Genomic DNA, 26,411 nt, shown 5'->3' with positions numbered 1-26,411 from the left:
CCTGTTCATTATTTCTTGCTCGGCAGGTCACCCACCAGCGAAGCATCGCACCCCTTGCCGTGTGCCCGTAAGAGCAAGGAGCACGACACCGACGCCCTCCCTCGGGACATTTCCAGCAAGGCTGTCTCGCCTGCGCCATCGCCAGCACCGCAGGTCGCGGTCACCGTGCCGCCAATGCCGGATCAGCTCGCTTCCTCCCCGGCTGCCACGAAGCTCAAGGCGCGGTCCCCACCAGGTCACGTCAGTTCCAGTGAGTGCTGCGCTAATGGTTAGGGTATGGCAGGGTATATGTGGGGTTTATAACGTCCCCAAGATTTACATGGCCTAGGAGAGGCGGCGTCGGGGAAGGCCTCGGGGTGATAGAAGAAGAATGAGTTGTGCAAGTTGGTATCGGTCCAAAATGAAACAACAGCGCTAATAAGAGCGGGTACGAAAGTAAAAACGGCACAACGAGCGCTGAGCCTCAAGTAACTTTATTCGACTTGAAATGAAAGTTAATATCTCCATGAGCTTCTGAAAAAAATTCAGAGGGTACTTTGGCTCTCTAGAGTGCTGCAAGGCGAAAGCCTTTCCTGGCACAATGTTTTGCAGTGACTGCGAGACTGTGCTGTACTAGTGCTTTATCTGACTACACATTACAACTACACACTTTGACTGCCGACTTTGACTCTTCTGTAGTACGAGTCTCCCTCTGCTTCGATGGGTTCGGTTGTATCCATGGCTCTGTTCGCAGTGATGAGGTATGTAATGTGGTCAACCCCGGACGCCTACCGCCCCCTTTCGATGCGGAAGATAACTATTTTATTAATTGTCGTCTGTTCCAAAAGGGGGCATTAGGCATGCGTGGGTGATAAAGTCACTGGAACTCTGAAAGTAACGCAACCAGCGGGCGGCGCGCGGGCAACATTGGGGTGTTGTTGCCAGAGGTGGTCCAGCGCGGCGAGCGCGTCGTCTGCTAGGCGAAGAAAGTCTCCCTTGCGGCCGCCTTGTTCATCGGCTTTGCGCAAAAATTAATCAATGAAAGTATTCATGATTGAGAGTTTAGATGAGGTGAGGGTTTCGAAAACCTTGAAAGCGACAGCTGCGCAGCCTCTCGTATTCTTGAGCCCACGGGTGTGCGCTAACAACGCAAGAAGCAGGCTTCTCCTATCGCTTCCGTGAGAGGCTCGCAAATGCATGCTTTCGGGACCCGGAAAACTTTAAAGCCAGCAGGCTGCGTATATCCCGGCGGGATATAGCAAAACGTTTATTAAATGGGTTCACTTGGATGTGTGATGCGTATAAAAAGTTCCCTTTACGCTTGCTGCTTCCTGCCGCCGGTTCTTCGCTCCGTGTGGTCAGTCTCCGGTCGGAGGCTTATGGGAGGTAGTTGGTTGACCCCAAGGTCTACGAGGTGGCCAACGCTCTAACTGTGCGGCCAGATAGCCAGATAGCATGCGGACACGCTGTGGCTGTATTTCGATGGAGGCGAAATACAAAAACTCCCGTGTGCAGTGCTATGTAAGTACGCGTTAAATAACTCCAGGTGGCATTAATTCCCCAACTGCACTCCACTTTGGCACCCCTCATAACTTATTATTTTTTAATTGAGACTCTTTATTTTATTATTTTTTATTTGAGACTCTTTAGCCAATATTGATGACCAACATGGAAAATAAATGTCGTAAAGCAACGTCTCCGAAGACATTTATAGCTCTCACACTCACACAAACACAGACCCACGACGCACAGACACACGCCAACGCACGCACACAGACACGCGGTGCACAAAGACACGCGCGCACCCAGATACGCAAGCAGACACACGCATGCACAGACACACGCATACACAGACACACACACGCACACAGACACGCGCGCGCACAGCACACATGCGCGTACACAGAGACAGGCGCGCGCACAGAGACACGCATACGCACGCAGACATACTCACGCTCAGATAGAGGCATGGACACTCGCGCGCATACGCACACATACACACGCACGCACACAGACAGACAAACATACACACAGACGCGATACTGAACGTGCTACTTCGTAAAACACGCCGTCCAACCACCTCGGAAGCACTGCGCCCGGTCGGCTACTAGAGCGAGTGGATCATCTACGGCGGCGCCTAATCACGTGATCGCAACTGGCCAATAGGTGGCGCGGCGGTAAAGAAAAAACAGCTGCGTTACTTTCAGAGTTCCAGTGACTTTAGTGGGTGGACTTAATACTTCGAATCTGCTCACTCTGACGTCATAACCATTTCGACCAACCGAAACGCGCGATACCTCTGCTGACAACCTTCTGTCGACAACGAAGAGGCATAAAGGCTTTCGCATTAAAAATTGCGTGTAGGCAAACAGAAGAAAGAATACATTCACACATAAGAAACGACATACAATCCGCTGAGCCCCGAGCCCGTGTCCAGGAATGCGAGCTCATTATCTGTAAAAACTGTTCTGGCTTTCCGATGCACGTGCCCCGGTGTTTTGCGATATAGAATGATTTCGCCACCTCTCAACACGACTGCTGTGTTGAATAACGCAACAATAACACGTCACCGTCCTTATCTGCGCTGTTGTTTCATAATGCCTCGGGGTTAATTTTGACCGCCCTAAATTCGCTCCAGCCGAACAAAATTCTATGGGACACTCCTGACTTATGATCGAGTTCCGAATTGACATGGGCACTTACGGGCAGAATACTGTTCAAGGTCCAATTGAACAATAATATCCTCAACTGAAAAAACCCAGTAAGTAAGAGAGAAAAATTACGTTAGGATACCCGAAGGTGAAAATCATGGAAAATGGTATGGTTTTAATATAGTTAAACCGAGCAGACGTACGAAAGCATGTGTTTAGCCCGATTGGCCGTTGACTACGCTTTGGTGGGTCGTCTGCACATCGGGCGAAGAATATTGTTCTGGTGAATAACTGATTTCCATTGTTCCAAGTATTTTTTATATACTTTTTCATCCCACTACCATTCTAACCACATTCTAAAACTTTTTGTTATTTTCTTTTGCGCCGTTTTTCTACATCGTGTTGGACTCATGTCATTTATATTGATTTTGAATATGTTTTCAATCATCTCTATGCATGTTCATTTTCAGTTTTAGATTACCGAAAAATTGAATACAAGTTCTCTTTGTAACCACATTGTACACGTCTATCTGTGCTCTGTGTTTAAGTATTGATATTTTTATGTTGCTTTATTTTTCTGTTTTCAATATTTGTATGACTTGCCCTGTTTTGTAATACGCTGGGACCTTGGCCTCGTCAAGCTGACAAAAGCAGCTTTTAGTTCAGGTGTCCCACCAGAATTTTTTTCTGGAACTAAAAAATAAGTGAAATGTATGTATATATATTAGACTCATGTTAAGCACTGATCGAGGTTCAGCTGATCTGACCTGTTTCCGCCGCAGATTGAACTTGATCAAGACGACGGTGTGCAATGCACAGCGCGCGAGTGTTTTGCAGTCTAACACGATGCGTGATCAACTGCGGCAATAGCAGGGTGCTCTCGTGCCCAAGACAAGATTCCTGCTCGGGATTGGTACGGCTGGTGCGGTGCTTTCGGAGAAAAAGGGAGAGAACTCTCGCTATTTCGGGTGTCCTCGCATTCATACACGCTATGAGATGTGCAACAAAGGGGAGCAAAATGCAGCGCACCACTTTTTGCACAGCCATAATTCTTTTGAATAAAAAGAAAAAGTATATCTACCCTTGCATAACAAAAATCTATAACACCTTAATAACGCTAATAAAAAAAATTAATGAAAAAAAAGATTTCGTTTGAATGAAAAAAAAAACATTTACGGCGTTTCCATCTTGTGCCATAATGTATTCCACTAGGATCACTCAAGGCGAAGCAGAGCACAGCTGATGCGGCGGAAGCACTCAACAGACTACAGGAAATGGTACGGCCTTTTCATTTCTGTAGCCCTCCTGGCCTTCTCGCTGCAAGTGTACAGAATGCTCTATGTACGGTGGTTCATTGTTGTCAAACTCAGCGCTTTCAAGCAGCACAGTTGAAAAAATTACAAAGCAGCTTGCAGCGGCTCGTGCTGCTAAGACGTGTCGGACCTTCCAGCGCCCCGGCAGTGTTCAGTCTAACCAAGCAAATAGTTACAAAGGTCGTTCACGTAATCCTATTCGATTCATCGTCAGCTGTGGGCGGGTTCGCGTTTATTGGGTCACGGGGGTCGTATTGATTCCAAGGAAGGATCATGTCGAGTAATGGGGTCATAGCGATTGTGTGCCCTTAGGGGATCATGGTATTGCTTAAGTGGGTCATTTGGGCACGTGGCTATTCGCCAATTAATGCGTCGCAGGACATTACTTCACCGGTTTAAATAAATCATGTTGTCATGATTGTTCTGACTACGCCCACTGCAGGACAAGAGCATCTCCGATATTCCTCCAATTAACTCTGTCCAGTGCCAGCTGCGGCCACCTTATGCCCGCAAACTTCGAAAGGGACCGCCGTGGTTCCTCAGTGGTTATGGTGCTCGGCTGCTGACCCGAAAGACGCGGGTTCGATCTCGGCCGCGGCGGTTGAATTTCGATGGAGGCGAAGCTCTAGAGGCCCGTGTACTGTGCGATGTCAGTCCTCGTTAAAGGACCCCACGGGGTCCAAATTTCCGGAGCACTTCACTACGGCGTCTCTCATAGCTTAAGTCGCTTTGGAACGTTAAACTCCTATTGTCACGTTGTAGTGACAGCAGTCCAGTGGTCAGGAAGACACCAGCCAGTCTTGGAAACGAAGCTCTTTATTTGGGCTGACTTGCGCCCACAAAATAACTGAATCACTCGGCGGCGGCGTAAGCAACAAACGTGCTCGTCGGTCGTCGAACTACGAATGTCCGCCGCTCGCGGCATCGCTCAATTTAAAGCCGGCAAGGAAACTTCCAGATAACAGGTCAAGATGATCTACGGTAATCTGGAAAAACCTAGATGCAGCCTTTCAAGGCTGCGAACAATCGAGATTAGTCTGGTCGCTTCTCGCGCCACGAACAAAAGTGATAACGACCCTTTCCTGCTGTCTTGAGCGTGAACGAACAAACACTGCAATGATACGTGGCATTACCCCCCTTCCAAAGAAGCATCGTCTCAATGCTTTAAAATGAAAATAAACACGGACAATGAAAACTTCCAGTCCTTTAGCGTTCATAATATGGCTTCAGGCGTACGACATGTACGACTTCCGGGCGTGTGCGGCGTCGCTGAGATGCTGTCGTGCCGTCGGGGATGACTTCGTAGTCGAGGTCGCCGATGCGACGGAGAAACTTGTACGGGCCAAAGTAGCGTCGCAGCAACTTTTCACTCAATCCACGGCGGCGAACTGGCGTCCATATCCAAACACGATCACCTGGCTTGTAATGCGTGTCTCGTCGGCGCAGATTGTAGCGTCGGGCGTCGGTGTGCTGCTGGTCTTGAATGCGAAGCCGCGCAAGTCTTCGGGCTTCCTCGGCGCGATGAAGGTAGGCGGCGACGTCGAGGTTGTCTTCGTCGGAAACGTGCGGGAGCATTGCGTCGAGTGGTGTCGTGGGCTTCCTGCCGTATACCAGCTGGAATGGGGTAAACCTGGTTGTCTCCTGGACGGCAGTATTATAAGCGAAGATCACGTAGGGCAGAATGGAGTCGCACGTCTTGTGTTCGGCGTCGATGTACATGGAGAGCATGTCTGCGATGGTCTTGTTCAGACGCTCTGTGAGTCCGTTGGTTTGTGGATGATAGGCAGTGGTTCTCCGATGGCTTGTCTGGCTGTAGTTTAAAATGGCTTGCGTCAGCTCCGCTGTAAACGCCGTTCCTCTGTCTGTGATGAGCACTTCCGGGGCGCCGTGTCGCAGGAGAATTTGTTCGACAAAAAATTTTGCGACTTCTGTTGCGGTACCACTAGGCAACGCTTTTGCTTCTGCGTAGCGGGTCATGTAGTCGGTGGCCACGATGATCCACTTGTTTCCTGATGAAGAGGTCGGAAAGGGGCCGAGGAGGTCCATCCCTATTTGCTGAAAGGGCTTAGTTGGCGGTGGTATGGGGTTCAGGAGTCCGGCTGGTCTAGTCGGAGGCGTTTTGCGTCGCTGACACTCACGGCACGTTTTCACGTAATGGGAAACGTCGGTAGCTAGAAGTGGCCAATAGTACTTCTCCTGGATGCGGTGCAACGTGCGAGCAATCCCGAGATGTCCTGCAGTCGGCTCATCATGGCATGCCTGCATAATTTCTTGCCTGAGATTTTTGGGCACGACAAGAAGATGCACTGTCCTGTTCGGCGCGAAGTTCTTCTTCAGGAGGACATTATTGTGAAGGACGAAGGACGACAGTTGCCGCTTGAACCCTCGGGGAGGCGATGCGGTTTTGCCTTTCAGATAATCAACTAGGCTTTGCAAGTCAGGATCCGAGTGCTGCTGCTGCGCGAAACTGCTGGCGCTTACCGGTCCTAAGAAAGCGTCGTCGTCTTCCTCTTCGGGTGCTGCGTCGACAGGAGCTCGTGACAAGCAGTCTGCATCGGAATGCTTGCGGCCAGATTTGTAGACTACAGTTATGTCGAATTCTTGAAGACGCAGGCTCCAACGAGCAAGGCGGCCGGAGGGATCTTTCAAATTCGCCAGCCAGCACAGAGCATGGTGATCACTCACAACCTTGAATGGTCGTCCGTATAGGTAGGGGCGAAATTTGGACGTGGCCCAAATAATGGCGAGACATTCTTTCTCTGTCGTCGAATAGTTGGCTTCGGCTCTTGACAGTGAACGGCTAGCGTACGCGATAACTTTCTCCTGTCTGCCATTTTTCTGAACGAGGACCGCTCCTAAGCCCACCCCGCTTGCATCGGTATGAACTTCGGTTTCGGCATTTTCATCAGTGCCCGAGCACAGGAGGGGACTGTAAGCGGCGCTTCAGCTCGTTGAAAGCTTCCTCTTGTGGCCTTTCCCATTTAAAAGGCACGTCAGCCTTGGTAAGTTGAGTTAAAGGTTCAGCGATGCGCGAAAAGTTCTTGACGAATCGTCGGTAATAAGCGCACAATCCAAGGAATCTGCGTATAGCCTTCTTGTCATTAGGCTGTGGAAACTCTGCGATCGCAGCCGTCTTCTGGGAGTCTGGGCGAACTCCATCCTTGCTTACGACATGACCAAGGAACAGCAGTTCCTCGTAGGCGAAGTGGCACTTCTCTGGTTTCAGTGTCAGGCCTGAAGACTTGATAGTTTCCAGCACTATCCGAAGCCTTCTGAGGTGGTCTTCAAAGCTTGAGGAGAAGATAACAACGTCATCTAAGTAGACTAGGCAAATCTGCCACTTCAAGCCTGCGAGCACCGTATCCATTACTCGCTGGAACGTCGCTGGGGCAGAGCAGAGGCCGAATGGCATCACCTTGAACTCGAAGAGTCCGTCTGGCGTGATGAACGCAGTCTTCTCGCGATCTCTTTCGTCGACTTCAATTTGCCAGTAGCCGCTCTTCAGGTCCATCGATGAGAAGTACTTAGCGTGGCACAGCCGGTCCAGTGTATCGTCGATGCGGGGGAGGGGGTAGACATCCTTCTTCGTAATGTTGTTCAGGCGGCGGTAATCGACGCAAAAGCGAAGGGTGCCGTCTTTCTTTTTCACTAGAACGACCGGTGCTGCCCAGGGGCTCCTCGATGGCTGTATGACGTCGTCACGAAGCATTTCCTCAACTTGCTTGCGGATAGCTTGGCGTTCTAGCGGCGATACGCGGTAGGGGCTCTGTCGCAGTGGTCGTGCGTGTTCGTCTGTGACAATGCGGTGCTTGGCAAGCCGGGTTCGTCGCACATTCGATGCTGATGAGAAGCAATCGGTGTACCTTTGAAGAAGACTGCGTATTTGGTCTTGTCTGCTTCGGGGTAATGCCGGGTTGATGTCGAACGTGGGTTGATGGCCTTGGTGAGATGGTTCTGCGGGTTGGTCGGGTAGGGCAAATACGCCTCTGATGTCTGCCAGCTCGTCGAGGAAAGCGATCGTCGTACCTTTGTTTAGATGCCGGTATTCTTCCGTGAAGTTGGTTAGCAACACCTGGGCTTGGCCATTTCGGATTTCGGCGATTCCCCTCGCGACGCCCAATACTCGATCCAGGAGTAACTGGGTGTTCCCCTCGATAACGCCTTCGGCATTTTCGATGTCTCCAGTACCTATGCCGACGAGAACACTTGATCGGGGCGGCACGCTCAATGCTTCATCGAGGACGTTTAAGGCAACGTGATGAGTCGCGCTCGTCGCAGCAGGTATGGCTTTTTCCGTGGAAAGCTTGATCGACTTAGATCGAAGGTCGATGATCGCGCGATGTTCGTTCAGGAAGTCCATTCCCAAAATCACATCTCTCGAGCATTGCTGTAGGATCAGGAAGATTGTCGCATAGGTTCCCCCATGTACAGTAACTCTTGCGGTGCAGCGTCCTGACGGCGTAATTAGGTTGCCACCTGCGGTGCGGATCAAAGGGCCATCCCAGGTTGTTGTTACCTTCCTGAGTAGGACAGCGAGTGGGCCACTCATGACAGAGTAGTCAGCTCCCGTGTCCACCAAGGCAGTAACCGCGTGACCGTCGACCGTAACTTCAAGGTCACATGTTCGCGTTCTGGTATTGTACGTTGTCTTCGGTGTCCGATCTCGGCTTCGTCGAGTAGTGAGGCTGCGGTGGGCGTACTGCGACGTTACTTCACTGGGCAGCGGTAAAAGCTTCAAGTCTGGCCGCGTCGTCGTCGGTGTCGTCGTCGTCGTCGGTGTTGTCGTCGTCGGTGTTGTCGTCGTCGGTGTTGTCGTCGTCGGTGTTGTCGTCGTCGGTGTTGTCGTCGTAGTGGCGGCATGGTCTTGAGTACTCGTCGATGGAGGATCTTTGTCATTGCGCTTAGAAGCAACCTCACCTCCAGAGGCTGCTTTATTTAGTTTAACCTTCGGGGGCTGGGGGAGCGTCCACGCACGGCGTAGCCTCGGCTAGGAGAGACAAAGCGCGGGGACGATGGCGACGGGGAACGTGATAGGCGGCTCGGCGATGAGTATTCTTCCCGACGCAAAAACTCCTCGATTTCGGCTGGTCGCTGGCCGGGTCGGGGTCGTGGAGCGTCGTAAGAGAACCCTCGGATGCCCAGTCTCCTGTATGGGCAGTGCCGGAGGACGTGACCGGCTTCGCCACAGTGGAAGCATAGTGGGCGGCGCTGGTCGGGAGTTCTCCACTCGTCGCATTTCCTCGGCTGCGCGCGTCGCTCGTAGGATGGGCGGGTTGGGGCGAGTGGGCGGCGGTCCAACGCAGCTGGCTGAGGGCGATAGGGGCTTGGGTCCCGTCGTCGAGGTGCAGGACGGCGCACAGCTGCGGCGTAAGTCATGGCTGGGGGCTGCAGAGGCTGCGTGGGTGTCGGCGTCACACCCAAGGCCTGTTGAACTTCGTCCCGGATTACGTCAGTAAGTGGTGAAACCTGCGGCTGCGTTCCATTTGGCAGCAATCGTCGGATCCTCTTCTCGTACTACTTGGCGTATAACCTCCCGCAGGTTATCGTTGTTAGCGGCTTCCAGGCAGTTTGCTGAAAAAACGCGCTGCTGGCGCTCATATTGGCGGGCTCGGGCGTCAAGTGTTTTTTCCATCGTGGAGGCCTCTTCTATGAATTCCACCACGGTTTTCGGTGGGTTCCGTACGAGGCCGGCAAAGAGTTGTTCTTTAACTCCTCGCATAAGCAGCTTGACCTTTTCTTCTTCCTTCATGTTCGAGTCGGCACGCCGGAAGAGACGCTTCATCTCCTCAGTGTACACTGCAACGGTCTCGTTTGGGTGTTGTATGCGAGACTGTAGCAGCTGCTGGGCTCTCTCCTTTCTCACGACGTTTGTGAAAGTCTTGAGAAGCTGCTCTTTGAAGGTTGTCCAATTCGCGAGGCTGGCTTCCTCATTCTCAAACCAGACTCTTGCTGGTCCCTCCAGGGCAAAGAAGACGTACCTAAATTTCATGGCATCGTCCCAGTTGTTAAAGACAGCCACTCGGTCGAACTGCTCCAGCCATTCTTCGGGGTCGGCGCCAGGCGAAGCGTCGAAGGTTGGTGGCACCCGGGGCTGCTGCAGAATGATTGGAGTCGTCGTCTGGGGCAAGCTCATGGTGGACGTTGCTGCTGGCTTTCGCTTCCGGGTAGGGTCCGGCAGATTCCCGAACTCTGGTGCGTCCCCTTGCAGGCGTCGGCTAGCGCGGTGGACTGGACTCAGGTCCTGCGGTTGATGACTCAGAGGGCTGGCGTCACGGCTTGTAGGCGGTGTCCGGAACATGAAAGGCTACCCAGCACCTCCACCAGATGTCACATTGTAGTGACAGCAGTCCAGTGGTCAGGAAGACACCAGCCAGTCTTGGAAACGAAGCTCTTTATTTGGGCTGACTTACGCCCACAAAATAACTGAATCACTCGGCGGCGGCGTAGAAAGAGAAGTTTATTTTTTCTGTTTTAACATAGAAAATACAAAACAAAACAGATGAACTTAATGCTCTGATCTGTCAAGCACATGCTCAGTGACGCAGCACTGAGCACGTCAGTAATGCAGTAGAAATGCCGATACTCGACCGCCGCGCAGGACGATAAAGTATGTCGACCATTTGCGCAAGAACTCAGCCTCGCTCATTGACAGAGCGTCCATGCATGCTTGTTCAAAGAGGCGCGTGCGCAGGCGCTGCAACATTGGGAACATTGTTCTTTGCGGACGCCAATTTAAGGATGCCACTCCACGCTGCCGCCACAAAACGAACATGCCGACACACAAGAGCATATTTTGAAACACTTCGGGAGAACTAGTGCGCGCTTCCAGGCGGGTTAAAAACATGCGTGACACTAATGTCCAAAATGTGCGCGCAACTACACACTCAAACATTGCGTGCTGCAAAGTTTCAAGCAGACCGCACTGCGGGCATCGGGCGGAGGGCGCCACGCCCCAAGCCGCAAGGCGGTCTCTTGTGGGCAGGACCGGCCAGCCTCGCAGCCAGCCGAAGTCCCTGACATCTGCAGGAAGCGTAGCTGAGGTCAGTTGGCGCCAGCGTGCCCGTCTCGTTTTCTGGAGTTGTTCGCGGGTCAGCGCAGCGACCGTTAGTGCTTCACACATCCTGGAGGGCGGGGTTTCATCAACATCCAGATCGGGCACGCTGGCAGTCAACGACGTCAGTGTGCGACGCACATTAACGAAAAATGCCGGGGGCTGCTCGGCTGTAGGGCCAACCACGTGTTGTGAAAAAAACTCGTTACGCGCTGTACCCAGAAAGTATGTGAGGAGTGTTCTCCCGGGATAGTCTGGGTTGCGTACAAGATCTCGTACTCCTCGCAAGGCGAGCACATTGCACATGGTGCGGATACAAGGTATACAAAACCCACCCATGTACGATGGAAGGCGCATGAACATTCGTGACACAAGTTCGGTTTTGCCCGCCCAAACGAAAGAGCCACAGGCCGAGGTTAGCCTGCGCGCAAACGTGCGCGGTGGGTTTGCGACGCGGGCGACAAAAAAACATGCGGCTAGGATTGTGGACTTAACTATATAGCAGCGCTCTGCCATTGAAAGGCGGAAAGTTGACGCCACCGAGAGGCGTTTCTCAGCGTTCGTGCGGAGGTTAGTCCAGGTTTCGCGGGCTACTTCTCCGCTGGCGAGGAATACTACTCCCAGGACTTTCACTCCCTGCACCCACTCCACCTCGCCCGCAAAGTTCGGTGTGAAGGTGCCAAACCTTAGTGCCTTGCTTTTTCCCCTGTTCAATAGGGCCCCAGATATCTCGCTGTACTCGAGAAACAGCCGCCAAAAAGCGGCGTAGCTATCCTCGTCCTTGAGGAAAAGCGACACGTCATCGGCGTAGGCCGATACCTTGATTTGGCCCTGGCCAGGCAGAGGGAAGCCGCGTATGGATGGGCTGTCGTTAATGCGCCGGATGAGTGGATCCAGGCATAACACGAAGAATGTTGGGGAGAGAGGGCATCCTTGCCTTATGCCCCTGGTGACTGAGAAGGGAGCGCTCTGGTGGCCGTTTACGGAGAGGCGAGCATTCAGGTCTGCGTAAAGTAAGCGCAGCCTGCTGACAATTTGCGGAGGGAATCCGAAGGCTTCAAGGACTCCGAACAGATACGAGTGTTCCACCCGATCGAATGCTTTCGCCTGGTCTAGTGAAACAAAGCACCCGCTGAAGCCCGTCCTGCTGGCAAATGTGAACAGGTCTCTAGTGAGTGCCAATGCATCAAACACAGAGCGGTCAGGGACACTGCTGGTTTGAGCCCGGTGGATTAGGTGAGGTAGGATCGTCCGCATTCTTGTGTTCAGTAAAGATGTGACTATTTTGTAATCTGCGTTTAAGAGGCTTATGGGCCGCCATGCTTGCGGGTCGGAGGGGTCACCGCCCGCTTTCGGAATGAGTATGATGCGACATTCGCGGAAAGAGTTTGGACGTAACCCATCCGCGAGGAAGCCGTTGACCATCTTCAGGAGTGCTCCTTGGATCTCGTAAAAAAAGTTTGAATAAAAACTTGTTGGAATGCCGTCTGGACCGGGGGCAGAGGCTGCATTCATACTCTGCAGGATGGCGTGTAGCTCTTGGCTTGTGGCTGGTGCGCAAAGGTTTTCATGCAACTCTTCAGCTACTCGTGGCAAGTTTCCAAAAAAACTTTGTAGAAGCCCGTCATAGCCATCCTGAAGATGTAGCCAACTGTCCGTAGAGAACAGGTTCGAAAAGTGGCTTGCGAAGATCGTGCAGATATCGGCCGTGGTTTTGCTTTGGGTGCCGTCTGGGAGTGTCACGAAAGGCACAGTAGCGGCAGCGAATTCCTCTGCCGTGCCTGCGCGTACGTGTCGTAGCACAGCCGGGTCTGATATCGGCTGCCCGAGCTGGTGTGCACGACTAGCTGCCCGTGATGACTGGCAGAGCAACACGTGGTAACGTGCTTTAAGTAGACTCAGGTAATCGCTCATGGCAAAGGTTAAGGGTGCTCCCCTTTGCACTATACGGATGCGCTTGAGGGTGTCATTCAGTGCATGAGTTACCCGCCGTCTGCGGTCTTGACCGGCCACCACCAGAGTTGCCTGCCAACGAGCCTTAAGTGTGTCCCATGAATCAGTCGCAACGAAGCTCTTGCACGATGCTGCCAACGCCGTACGTAACGACGCCACGCTTTCCGGGTCCGCCAGTAGGCTCGTGTCCATGCGCCACGTAACAGTACGTGGGGTGTCATCACCAAAGTCGAGCCTGACTGACAAGGGGTGGTGATCGGAAATCACCGGCGTGCCTGCAGGGAACGCGAGAACTTCGCAGCTAACGACAAAAGAAGCGAGCTCTGGTGGAAAATAGAATTTGTCTATCCGACTCGCTGACTGTGCTCTCTCAAACGTCGCTCCAAAGGCATCCCCGTGAAGCTGCACCCACGCGTCAGACAAGCGGTGAGTCACGAGATCGCGGAGCGCGGGGGCACCGCAATAACGGCGACCGTGACCCTGTCCGCGGACGTCGCGGTCGATGTTAAGTACACAATTGAAGTCACCGACGATGAAAGTGGGGTAGGGATCAAGGAGGAATGAGTCGAGGCGCTCAAAAAAATCAGAACTACTAGTCCGCCGTGCTGGCGCATATACAACCAACGCACGTACCCGCCGCTGGTTTAGTGTGAAGTCGACCGCAAGAGTGCGGCCGTCCAGCCCGAAAGTGCAATGAGCACCCGCGCGCAGGCAGGGGTTTACAAAAACGACACCAACACCGCACATATGAAAATCAGTCAACGAAAAATAAGCAAAAACAGAAAACCGGGTGGTGAAATTCAGCACATCAAGTGAAGTACGGAAGTTGCATTCCTGTAAAAACAGGATGTCGACGCCCCTAGCCCTGGCAAAGTGCATCACCTCTCTCTGTCTGTCTACGGATTGAAATCCCCGAACATTCAGGGAGAGGAGATGCACAACCGCCATGACTGCCAAGAGCACCGACTTCATAGCATACAACCTAAAGAGCGCTGCCATGGGCGGCGCTTGGCGCGCGCGGCACTTTTTTGCTAGAACGTTCGTTAACAGTCCCTTCGGATTCCGATGATTGGGGGTGGGCACGTTTGAAGTCTGGTCGGGAAAAGTCCATGTTTTCGGGGCCGTCGGCGCTTGTGGCCTCGCTCACCGGTTGCTGCGTGGTCTTGGCGACGCTCGCAGCTGAAGCCGATGCCGACGCCAGGGTCGCCGATGGGAGGGTGTGGCTGGCTGGTGACGGGAAGCGCGCGTCGTCCGCACCTCCAGGAGTCGTCGGTCCTGACACCTGGCCGCACGTCAAGTCGCCTGTCAGGCGAAGCGGCGTGACTTTGTCCGGTACGTCCACCAGGTCGCCCGACGCCACGCTCGACTCATCGCCGCTGCTGCTCTCGGTGTTGAAGGAAGCTGTGCGGGGTAGCGGCGGCAAGGGTTCCGAGAAAACAGCACCGAACGGCTCCACCTCGTTTGAAAGCGACCCCTCGAGCTGCTCCTTCACGGGCACTTCCGTCGCGGGGGTGGGCTCGGGCTCCCTCGGGCTGCTGGTCGTAGGGACCACGTCGGCAACAGGCGTCCGGAGGGTTGGTGTGCTCCGTGTTTCCGTGGCCACGTTGTCTTTGCTCGGGGCTTTCCTCGAGGCGGCGGCCGCCGCATACGACCGTGGCCGCAGGCAGTCCGCTGTGGCGTGGCTTCCACCGCAGCGCCTGCAAGCCGCTCCGCATCCTGCCGTGTCGTGGCCGAACACCTCGCAGCGAGCGCACCGCGGCGTTCGACACGCCGCGCCGATGTGGCCGTCCTGCCCGCAGCGGGAACACACCTTCCGGACGCCTCGGTAGTCAAACATGACGCGGTGGCCCTGGACGGTCAAGAAGTTCGGCACCGCCTGCTTCATCTCGATCCGGACCACGCGCGTCCCGTTGCCGACGTGACGACGGCCCTTGAGGACGGGGTGGGTGATGTCCAGCACCTTTCCGTAAGAGGACAGTGCTGCCGCCAGCGCCGCGTCTCCCACGAACAGCGGCACACGAAAAGCCGTCACGTGGACCACGGCGGGTCCCACGCAGGCTACTGGGACGGAAGTGCCATTCACGTTGAAGGCGCCTTCCACTAGCATCTTCTCTGCCGCCGCAGCCGAGGCCATGGCGACGCAGAACTTCATGCCTCCATGGTGTTGGAGGCTCTCTAGCCCTTTCGGGCCGACAACCGACTCGATGCCGTCGACGATGTCGTCAGCCGTCGCGTCGGAAGTAACTACGAACTGGAAACAGTGCGCCTTTGGGGGCGGCGCACGGAACACCGGAGGTGCAGCAGGTCCCGGGCCTCCCATGACGTCACGGGTGGCCGGCTGGGCTGCTGCTTGCACGAACTTCACACAGTTTGCCCGAGCACCGGCAAAGGCACGGCGCCTGGGCGGGGAGGCTGGTTGCGGAACCTCCGGGCCGCAGTGGATCCGGGGCCCGCCTGCACTTGTCGAAACTTCTCACGAAGCCAGCGCCGAAAAAAACTTCGCTGGTTCTGGACGAGCTCGGGCAGCAACAGGCGTGCTCGTCGGTCGTCGAACTACGAATGTCCGCCGCTCGCGGCATCGCTCAATTTAAAGCCGGCAAGGAAACTTCCAGATAACAGGTCAAGATCATCTACGGTAATCTGGAAAAACCTAGATGCAGCCTTTCAAGGCTGCGAACAATCGAGATTAGTCTGGTCGCTTCTCGCGCCACGAACAAAAGTGATAACGACCCTTTCCTGCTGTCTTGAGCGTGAACGAACAAACACTGCAATGATACGTGGCACTATAAACCAAACCAAACCGTCAAACTTCTAAAGCTTACACGCCCACCTAACTTTGTGCCGGTCATGCTGCGCTTGCCTTCTCTTGGTGTCTTGTTCGTTGCCTTTAACGCCCATATGTTGTCTTGCCGATCATATGGTTGACTTGCATAAATACAAATGCGAGACCTGGTCTTCACGTGACGGTGAATTCTTTCGTGCAAACAACATGATTTCCGCGCAGGAAGCGTTAAACAGCCAGCTGACGAAATGTGACAGCGATAGCCGTAAACACCTTGAATACATCTGTACGGTCGGTATAGGGTCTGTGGCAACCCTGAGGCTCATATCTCTGATCCATTGTCTCGTTCCCGTTCGTTCAGAAATTTCTCACAATGAGTCGAGCCAATATACAATCTCTATTTGTTAATTGGTAGCCTTTGGGTTAGCTTCCTGTGACACTGGGAACGCGAAGACATGAAAAAATGAAAACCTTCAAGGTCAGTGGCTGCGCTTAATGTGGCCCTTAAACACGCTCCGGGGTCCCGCTCAATGCTCGATGAGCTGACGCCGACGGCATTGGCATTGCAGTAGAAACGGAAAACTGCGTCTGTTGTGTTGGAAAAGTACCGAAATATTCCGCAGTGGTATACAGACCACTGATGTAGATGTGAGAAAAGTACGTCGCAGCTAGCAGCTGCTACAATATCGTGAAGTGACACGCTTCACGGGAACTCGGGCATTTCAAATAGTAACTTGAATGCAACGCTTCTAGTTTCCTTAACCTAATGAAAACGTTATCGCCTACTAGGTGAAAACTGCACAATGAACGTCTCACCTGTTCATAAAAGGCAGAGTGAGGGCAGGAAAGGTGCAATCCGGGCAGCACTCAATGAACAACGGGTGAGAGAGAAGGCGCAGACAGCGTTTCGGTAAGGGAACTTGTCCTTCTTGTCGAAACGTTTTCTAGCGGTTTAAGGCTTCCTTACGGGTCCCTGTTAGTTTTGCTCTGCAGTGTTTGTACAGAGGTGAAGATGGAATTGCGTGGGCTGTGAAGTGGTGAAACTTGCGACGTACAGGCGCGGGCAAAAATAAAAAAAAGCACACGATTTCATCCGAACGCTTTTCACGCGTTATATAATTTAAACTTGCAGCTTTGGTATGTGCAGGCTGGTAGTAGACGCTAGTGCGCGATTTGAACACCAAGTTCAGGTCCTCGTCCAGGCTAGAATAAAGCAGTCCTGTGATCAATGGCTGGCTGAAGTTCGCAATGCAAATAAAGGCGGGCAAGAAAATTCTGGAACCATATAACCTGGCTGGGTGATACGAACCAAAGAAAGCAGGAACAGATTAAAGATGCTGTGAGAAAATGTTTAGAGAGACGACGCTATGAACTAGATTACGTCAGTTATAGCTGCGTGATTTAGGAACGATGATAGGGTAATCTCCCCAAGTGAGGGAGCAACACTGGACAGCCCCAAAGAGAACAGCTTAGAACTGACTAATATTAACTGCAAAAAGGCGGAAGCAAATACTCCAAAATCCACATCCGCAGGCATAGACGTAATTCCAGTTAAGCTGATAAATGAACTTGGCCCAAGAAGCAAGGAAACACTGATAAAAGCATTGTAGACGGTCACAACAATTAAGCGAATTCCACACAGCTGGGGAAAAATGAAAATGTATTTTATTGATGAAGGGAAAGCAGATAAGATGAACATAAAATCCTTAAGACCGATTAAGATGACATGTTTTACATACAGGCTGGCAATGCAGGTGGTGAAATTAAAAATGCAGTCACGGGTAGAAAGTAGAACGATACTCGGAGAACTTCAGAACGGGTTCAAAAGGGGTAGGCGCTGAGATGATAGCTTGTTCATGCTTACCGAATGCAGACCCTTGAGCGAATGGCCCTGACTCGCCTCTCTAATTTTCTCGAGACGAGGGAGTTCTTTCCTCATTCTCTCATCGGCTTCCGACGCCACGTCTGTGCACAGGACATGTTTCTGGTTCTCCAGCACACGTTTCTGTCACCTACCCCCACTCAAATTCACGCACTTGTGACCGTCGATGTTCGCAAGGCCTTCGACGGTGTTTGCCATGACCACATCCTTTCCCAACTCGCCTCCCTAGACTGTGGCTCCCGCATGTACTGTTATATCCGCTCATTCCTCTCTAAACGTGTCGCTCGCTTTCGAGTCGACACCTATCTGTCCGACCCCCATAACCTCACCCGAGGCACTCCTCAAGGTGCTGTTCTCTCTCCTACCCTTTTCAATCTTGCTATGGCCCCTCTCGCCTCCCAGCTAGCTGAAATTCCCGACCTGCATCATATATTTTACGCCGATGACATCACTCTCTGGTGTTCGTCTGGCTCTCCCGGTCACGTACAGGACACCCTGCAACGTGGCCTAGATCTCATCGACTCCTTTCTCACCACTGCTGGCCTCTCTCCTGCTCCTGAAAAATCCGAGCTCCTTCTCCTCAACCATTCCTCATACCAGCGCTCACACAACCAATTCGTCTCTCTCTACCTTTCTGGCTCTCCCATTCCTGTCGTCAAGCAGTGCAAAGTTCTTGGCTTTCCTTTGCATGCAGCCAAGAACGTGCAAGCCCTCCACCGTGCTGTCACTACCTGCCACTCCGTAACTCACCTCCTGCGGCGCGTGGTCACTCGGCGCTCAGGTCTCCACGAGGCTCATGAGTGCCGAGTTGCCCACGCACTGGCCCTCAACAAGGTCTTATACTTTGCACCCTACGTTTCCTTCAATCAGACTCAACTTAACGCTCTTGAGACTGCACTTGTGGGCCTCTACAAGGCAGCTCTCAACCTCCCTATCACTACCTCTACTGCAAAGATCTTTGCAACAGGCCTCTTTCATCCTCTCCGTTCTCTGCTCTCTCTCCATCATGACTCGCAGATTGCCCGGCTTTCCCTTACCCGTCAGGGTCAGTGGTTACTGACTCAAGCGGGTATCTCGCCCCTTCCCTGCGCCCCGATTACCTCTCCTATTCCCACCCCGGCTCCCAATCTTCGCATCCTCCCCCTTCCGTCCAACATGTCCCCCGTTCTCCACGCCGGCCGTCGTCATGCGGCCGCACAGCACCATTCCCCTCTCTTTGATACCCAGGGTGTAGCTTACACGGATGCCTCCTTCGTGGCTCCTCGAGGTTCCTGCGGCTACGCCCTGTACCACCCCCACCTCCCCGCTCCTGAAACTCACACCAGCGGGCCGTTTCTACGCCCTCCAGATGCATTGTCCCTCGAGGTCCTCGCCATTGCGCATGCACTCCAGTCATTTGCCCTCCTTCCCTCTCTTCAAGAGTACACAGTCTATTCAGACTCACAAGCCGCTATACACCACATACAGAAACGCACCCTAACCCCTTCTCTTCAACAGGAGGTCGAACGAGCGGTCTCCGCATTGCAGCCTTCCATCGTTTTCCTCCGCTGGGTCCCTGGGCATTCAGGGATTGACGGCAATGAGCTGGCTCATCAGCTCGCCCGTGACACACTTTTCCGGGCACCGTTGATCCCCTGGCCCAAGCCCTCGGAGGACGGTGGGAGACTCACCCTTCGCCGCACCATAAAAGAGGTCTACCTCGAGCTCCGCCTCGACAAACGCCTTTACCCTCCCCCTCATCCATCACTCACAGTGCCGGAGGCTCGCCTTCTTCGGCACGTTCAAATGAATGCAATCATCACCCCGTCTCGCCTCTTTCTCTATCGCTATCGATCGGACCCTTCCTGTCCCAACTGCCCCTGTATCTATGCGGACCTTGCCCATTGCCTCTTCTATTGACCGGCTGCTCAGCAGTCGGGTTCCTACCCCCCACCTTCTTTATCCATCACCACCTGGCTCGACTGGCTTGGCGCTGAAGGGGAGGAAGAACAGCGACTTCTGGTCGCCCAGGCGGTCGACATGCTCGGCCTGTAAATTTTGGCCGAATAAACGTCTTCTACTACTACTACTACCGAATGCATAGAAATAGCTAAGGCGGAAAACAGGGAACTCCTGTGGAACATATTAAAAGATGAAGATATCGGTCATGAGGCAACTGATTTTCTACACGAAATCTACCGAGATAATAAAGTTCAAATTGCATGAGAAGGGATAAAAAGTACCACAACTGTGGCGGTACGCAAAAGATTAAGGCAAGGTTCTCCTCTATCACCGGTGCTGTTCATGCTTTATGTGATAAATATGGAATGAAGTCTACAAGGAAGTAATCTAGGTTATAATCTGTCACACAAGTTGGGCGGAAATATCGTTGAGCAACGGCTCCCGGTTTAATGTATGTGGACGATAATGTACTGTAATCAGATAGCCAGGAATGGTTGCAAAGTCTATGTTAATCGTTGTGGAGACGGACACGCTCTATGTTACAGTTTTAGTGCAACTAGGTCAGATGTGATGATTCTCAAGGATACAACAGATCAGATGCTTACAATACAAGGAAAATAAATACCCAGAGTGGCCGTAAACAAATATCTCGGGATATGGATAAACGAAGGGACGATGTACACGGAAAAGTATGACCAGTCTCTAAGGGCAAAAGGGCAAAGAGGTGCCGGGATAATGAAACATAGGGCACTATGAGGTGCAAAAAACAAATGAAGTACATGGGAGAGGCTTTTGCCCTGCAGTGGGCGTAGTAAAGTTGATGATGATGATGAGGTTTTGCCGATATGCAATCGCAGCTGGATGACATCGCCTGTGAGCAATTTCGGCATATCTTCAAGCTTATCCATTACTGCCTCTGCAGAGTTCACACATGGAATGTCCTTCCGCAGGCCAGCGCGGGGTCTCCGTTTTCATCACCGCCCGCCGAATCGCATGGAACAAAAGAAATCCTCAAAAAGACGGCAACTATCATGTTTGTGCTGTTCGTAGCCGCCGTCGTCGTCACGGTCGTCCTCCACATTGTAAACACCACGCCGAGGCCTCGCATAGAACACGCGGTTTGCACCACACGGGCTTGCCTGGATCACGCGCAGGCGCTGGGCCTGAAACCAGAGAGGAGCTCGGAAGCGTGCGAAGATTTCGGCCAGCTTGTGTGCTCCGGATGGCTGCGCGACGACACCCGGCCTAGTGTGTCCGCGCCAGTCTTTCGCTTGGCGCACTGGCTGCTGGGACAAGCACAGCTTCGCGAGGACCCTAGTCGGCCCCTAATGGAAAGAGTGAGGGTGATGATGGACGCCTGCCTTCGCCGGGAAGGCCCCGCTGCAGACATGGACGACTCGAAAAGCCTCATCGAATTCATGAGCAAAGAGCTGTTCCCCTGGCTGCTTGACCCCACGGATGCTCGGCTTGGAGACATCGACGATTATTCAGTACCCTTGCGGACTCTGGTGAACCTGTCCGTCCTGTGGGCAGTGCCATTGTGGTTCTTTGTTGACTTCATAGAGCCATGGCATGGCACCGCTCATCGGCGGTCGATATCCATGAGCCCATCGGGTGTGGCGTACATTTTGGAGACGGTCTATGCGGAGGTTGTTAAATACAGTGGCTTCTATGAAACAGTCGCCGGCTGGTTCTTATCCAGCGTCTTTGGAGAAAGAGCCGCCTTGCCAGCATTTGTTGAATTCGCAAAGACTAGCAATGACATCCAGCGCTCGATCCTCGGAAACCTGTCGCACTTTTTCGACGCCGCACACCCGAGGCCTGCTTTTCTGTTGATTCGTCGGTTACCACCTCTGGTGCCTAAACTCCGAGCTCGTGACTGGGTCGAGGCCCTACAATCCGCCTTCAACGCAAAGCCGCCTCTGAGTGAAGAGGATACACTCATCGCCACAAACGCAAACCTGCTGGATGCTATGCGGATCATCTTCGCTTCTTACTCGGCCCGAGAGGTGACCTTCCATACGGCGTGGTGGTTCATCCAGCTCCTCGCCCCTATCACTACTACCTCGGTGCGAGACCTCTTCATGAAACACCCGCTGTCCGAGTACGTGTACCCGATGGGTTGCGGTATACACGCTGCCCTCGTGTACACGGTTCTTTTCTCAGGCACCGATGACAGCACAATGACCGAAGCTCAAAGGCTCGTCGTTTCTGGTCTCTTGACCAATGTGCACAAGACGGCGCTATCGGAGGTCGGCTCCTGGTCCACACTGGACACCAAAATGGTTCGCGCTGTCACCACACGTCTGCAGAACACCAGCACGGTGATATGGTCCCCACAAGAGTACATGACAAGCACGAGCCTGGAAATCCTGTACGGACGCGACTACAAAATGGAGCAGAGCTTCTTCGGCCACTGGCGCATGAGTCGCGAGCAGCTGCGGAAGTCACTAGGCAGTGAAGAGTACCAGGCGAGCCTGCGGTTGTTTCGCTTGCAGTCCGCCCACCTGGCTGCGTACTGCCCCGTGACGAATGTGATTTCCGTCGCAGTGGCAGCGCTCGCCGCTCCCTACTACACTGACGAAGGCACGGACGCCATGGCCTACGGGGGCCTCGGATTCATGTACGCCATGCAGGTAAAATACGTCCTTACGCCATTATCTACACTGAGAAAACACCATATCTTTGACATAAGACGAGCAAACAAAACTGCCAGCCGAAGGAACCTCTTGTCCAGTATTCTCGGAGAAATTTTTGAAAGTTGGAAAATTGTCAGATACCTTTATAATATTGAAGGTAATGATCCATTTCTCTGATATGTAGAAAAATCTATCTTCTAAAGCGTTTACATAGATCTCATCGAACAGTTAAGGCTGCCGTAGAAAAGCAATGGGGTACGCTTTTGATGACAGCAAAAACCTCAAAAGAAAAAAAATTCAAAGCTGCTACTGGGTTATGTACGGATATATTGATTGATAAAGTAAAATCTTACATTGTATGAAAAAGTGTGTTCATGAGCGGTTTCTCGCGAAAAATGGTATTGTTCACAATTGTTGGGTCTGAGATGGTATGAATAGACAGGACGACTCAACTTCGTCCTCTCCGGTCTTCGTATCCGTCCCAGTTGCAGGAATGTACTAAGTGACTTGGAAGCATGCGTTTCTGCAACCAAAGGACGGTGCGAAGCCGGCAGGGGAAGCTTTCAATCTGAATCATTTTGTCCTCGGACCGTGGTCTGGTTAATACGGTTACTAAACGAAGCAATTTTCGTTAAGACCACGCCAAAAGAAAAACGAAGGTCTGCAAACTTCTTAAATATACTAGTCAAGGAGGGCGTTTAGCTATTTTGGAGCTACATTTTATAACGATAATTTTGTGGATATTTTTGTGTTTTCACCGTATTCCACTGTGAAATACTGCTTGTGAAGTGACAGCATAGAGAAGGGAGGCAGTTTGATTTGCCGCATTCCTTATCGTTTGCAGAACTGCACTATGGCAAATAGGCAAAGGAACGCATCGTAGAAAGAATGTGGCCGCTCGAACCTCCTATTTGTACTCAAAATGATAGAGGCGGCGTAAGTTGTGAGCGCTTCTTGTTCACTTCATTAAGTGAAGTGAACGCCTCGTCGGCTCTCGCAGCTCGCGCGCACCATCAACGCGCTCACGGTTCTGCTCAGCGAAGACATGACACAGACACCGTGGAATCCGGCTTCGTCCGCCGTCAACCCTAGCGAAGGGAGCACCCACAACATCGGCTCACCGGGGCGAGCCCTGTGGGAGCTGGGCAGGTGCTCGGCTGACGTCACTTCCGATGGCAACGTGACGGCGCTCTTCCCCCTCCTTCCGGCGCTGAAGATCGCGCACGCGGCCTACCTCCGCTTCCGCAGCGAAGATCGGGACCTGCGTCTTCGAGGCCTGGAGGAGTACAGCGCGGAGCAGATCTTCTTCCTCACGGCCTGTCACGTGACCTGCTGGGAGGGAAGCGACTACCGCCGCGTGTCGCCCGAATGCACCGAAGCCATGCGCAACTTCGAGCCATTCGCCAAGGCCTTCAGCTGCCCCGTGGGGTCACCCATGAACCCGGAGCACAAGTGCGCCTTCCTGTGAGGGCGGGGCCGTAGATGTCTCATGGGGCGTATCACGGAGATTTCTAGCCAAGGGTTTTTGATACGATGTGTAGTTCGTGCACCAAATTTATTTTTTTTTTCTGTTGTACCATATTTATCCCCTCGCGGCGGTGTGTCACTTTACCACATTTATTTTATCCTTTTTTGAGTGCCAGTCAGTAATACTAGGTTATTCGAGGACAAAACCGCTACTTCCGGTATACTTTCTCATTAGGAGCATGCTTGAAACGCTGCATTTCTTCGTAATGTTTTGTTTCTTTTGTGGCTGTGGAACGTTTCCTGCAGCGTTTGGTCGCAGCTTGACGGTGAATCTATTGTTCCCCGTTTTTAAAGCGATCGTCTTGTTGTTTTTGTGGTAGTGCTACTAATATTTCGGAGGTTAAGCGTGGAGGAACAAGGCACCACTCTATACGCTCATTCAGAACTGATTACTTTTGAAACTTTGTGAATCTCCTCCTAACCGCCCGATGTAATGCTTACTACCTGCGTGCTTCGGAGATTGTTTTGTCGCTGTGAAGAGAGACTAATGGAACTAAGGTATCTTGGTTGGCTCCTTGTTGGAGACAATCTCTTAATGATGCTGGCGGCACTAATAGCCCGGATGTACTTTGCCAAAAAGGTTTTTTTTTTTTCGTTCGTTTTCTCGAGGAGTTCGGCAGAAGTCAGCTGTAGTATTAGCTCCCTATGCCTGAGACCACACCCAGTGCAACGATCGAGATGGACTTCATTAGCCCGATGTAATTGTAACAACGTCGCGTGCGCATCTTTCCTCTCCTTGCTTCAACGAACTGCAGGCTCTCACACGAGGATTTTTGAGGATGTAGCTCTGAGCTTCATGAGGCACTTTTTGAGCGCAGTGCATAGCCGTTCCTTTGGCATGCCTGTTGCGCATGTTTTGCCGTGTTCCTGATATTAGGGGATAGTGCATTCCTAGAGCACATACCCGGGGATCCAGATAAGGATGCTTTGTACTTCTTGTTTGCCGCTGGAGATGTGTTCGTGCTACACAACGCCATAAAAGCTTTGGTTTCAATGAAAGAAATGGATTGGTGTTCGATTAATCGGCGTGACAGAAGAGCCTCAGTGAGCGAATCTCTGCCAAGAACAGCAGACTATGCCTGCAAGCGAGAGATACTGCAAACGCTAATGCGGACATTCCTGATCTGTATTCGTGCCTTTCAAGTGCACCAAAAACAAATGTGCGTTGGTAGGTATCAGCAACTTGCCCCGCCCTGTAAACTGTATTTGCTGTTAAGTTGCTTGTATATACTGACACTGTGTGCTGCTTACAGTGAACATTCTGCAATGAATGCCATGGACGAATTGCTGTGCGAACCACGCTAATCATAGTCGCTTTAACTTTGTCGTGGCTATTTTGTCTCCATGCTGAAGCGCGTTTTGGTTCTAATAGCATAGCGTGTGTTTGCTGTTTGAAATGCTAGAAGTGGTTTTTGTGGTCTCGCCGAAATCTTTCCAGATATAGGCAAAGGTTTCATCTGTGCAAAAAGGACAAATATGCACAAACCACGAGAAAGAGCCGAAAGCTGTGACCACTGAGATGTTGCCTAGCGTAGATTGCATTTAGAGCATTCGTTTTAAACTGCAACAGAAATCTGTCGGTAATGAACGTAATGTGCCAAACATCTTTTTTAAAGTACTGTGTTAAGAATCCCCTCTTTTGCAAACCTTTCAGTCTTGTTTTTCGCCTTTGCCGTTGAGGTCATACAAAGTGTTGAGGTAAGCGTATATATTCGGAAACAGTACACTCTGTTTCATACAAAGCGTGCAACTCTGTGAAAACTACGGAAGTAGTCTGCATCAAAAGGGGAGACATTGCTTAACCACGGCTGTGCCCAAAAGTCCAGAGATAGCATTTTTTAAATCACCCAGGCCAATCTTGGAGGTCGCCATTGTGCCGACCATAAAGTCATAAAGTGAGCAATAAAATTCCAATGAGGAAAGGTGTCCGGCAGGGAGACACGATCTCGCCTATGCTATTCACTGCCTGTTTACAGGAGGTATTCTTGGGCCTGAAATGGGAACAGTTGGAGATAAGAGTTAATGGAGAATACCTGAGTAATTTGCGATTCGCTGATGGCATTGCCTTACTAAGTCACTCACGACATGAACTGCAAAGCTTGATCAATGAATTAGACAGGGAGAGCAGAACGGTGTGGCTAAAAATTAACGTACAGAAAACCAAAGTAATATTCAACAGTCTAGCAAGAAAACAGCAGATCGCTACTGACGGCGCGGTGCTGGAAGTAGTAAGAGAATATTTAAGGCAGGTAGTGACAGCTGATCCGAATCATGAGAGTTATGTCTGGATGTGCGCAGTGAGAGGTACGGTTAATCTTATTCTTTAGCTTGGTTATCTTTACGGTTGCATCTTTATCATTTAGCTTGGTACGTCTCAGTGTTTAGGTTTTGTTGTCACCTCTCGTTAAGTTATGCAGCTCGTCGCCTCCTCCTCGTTTCATTCCGTCGTTGATCCGCGGCCCTGGCACGAGATGCCGAGCTAGACGACGAACCATACTCATCTGAATCCACTCGCCTGGCCGCTTCATACTTACGACCCTTCTCGTGGCGCGCGGCTCGTTCTTTCTCCGTTTCCTCGGCTTGCTGCCTCCTCGTGGTTTCGTCCCGACGACGAAGCCTGGCTTCTTTCAGCCTCTCCGACTCACTTTCCATATCTGCCGACGAATCCCACCGATTCGCCCCTTCTACATGTA

The 26,411-nt window shown here is 52.1% G+C and overlaps 1 protein-coding gene across 1 annotated transcript; it reads left to right on the top strand.

Annotated features, from left to right (window-relative positions):
* The first annotated feature begins 20,397 nt into the window (after positions 1-20,397).
* Positions 20,398-23,659, top strand: LOC149367178 (endothelin-converting enzyme 2-like). The gene is made up of 2 exons (XM_089572995.1): positions 20,398-22,188; positions 23,192-23,659. The coding sequence occupies exons 1-2, from the start codon at positions 20,398-20,400 to the stop codon at positions 23,657-23,659; spliced, it is 2,259 nt and encodes a 752-aa protein (XP_089429121.1).
* Positions 23,660-26,411: the final 2,752 nt, after the last annotated feature.

The sequence above is a fragment of the Amblyomma mixtum genome, chromosome 1, assembly GCF_055824585.1.
Source record: "Amblyomma mixtum isolate Tamu chromosome 1, ASM5582458v1, whole genome shotgun sequence".
In the NCBI taxonomy this organism is placed as follows: domain Eukaryota; kingdom Metazoa; phylum Arthropoda; class Arachnida; order Ixodida; family Ixodidae; genus Amblyomma; species Amblyomma mixtum.
Note: the sequence above shows the minus strand (reverse complement) of the source record. Positions and strands in the feature narration are given on the sequence as shown.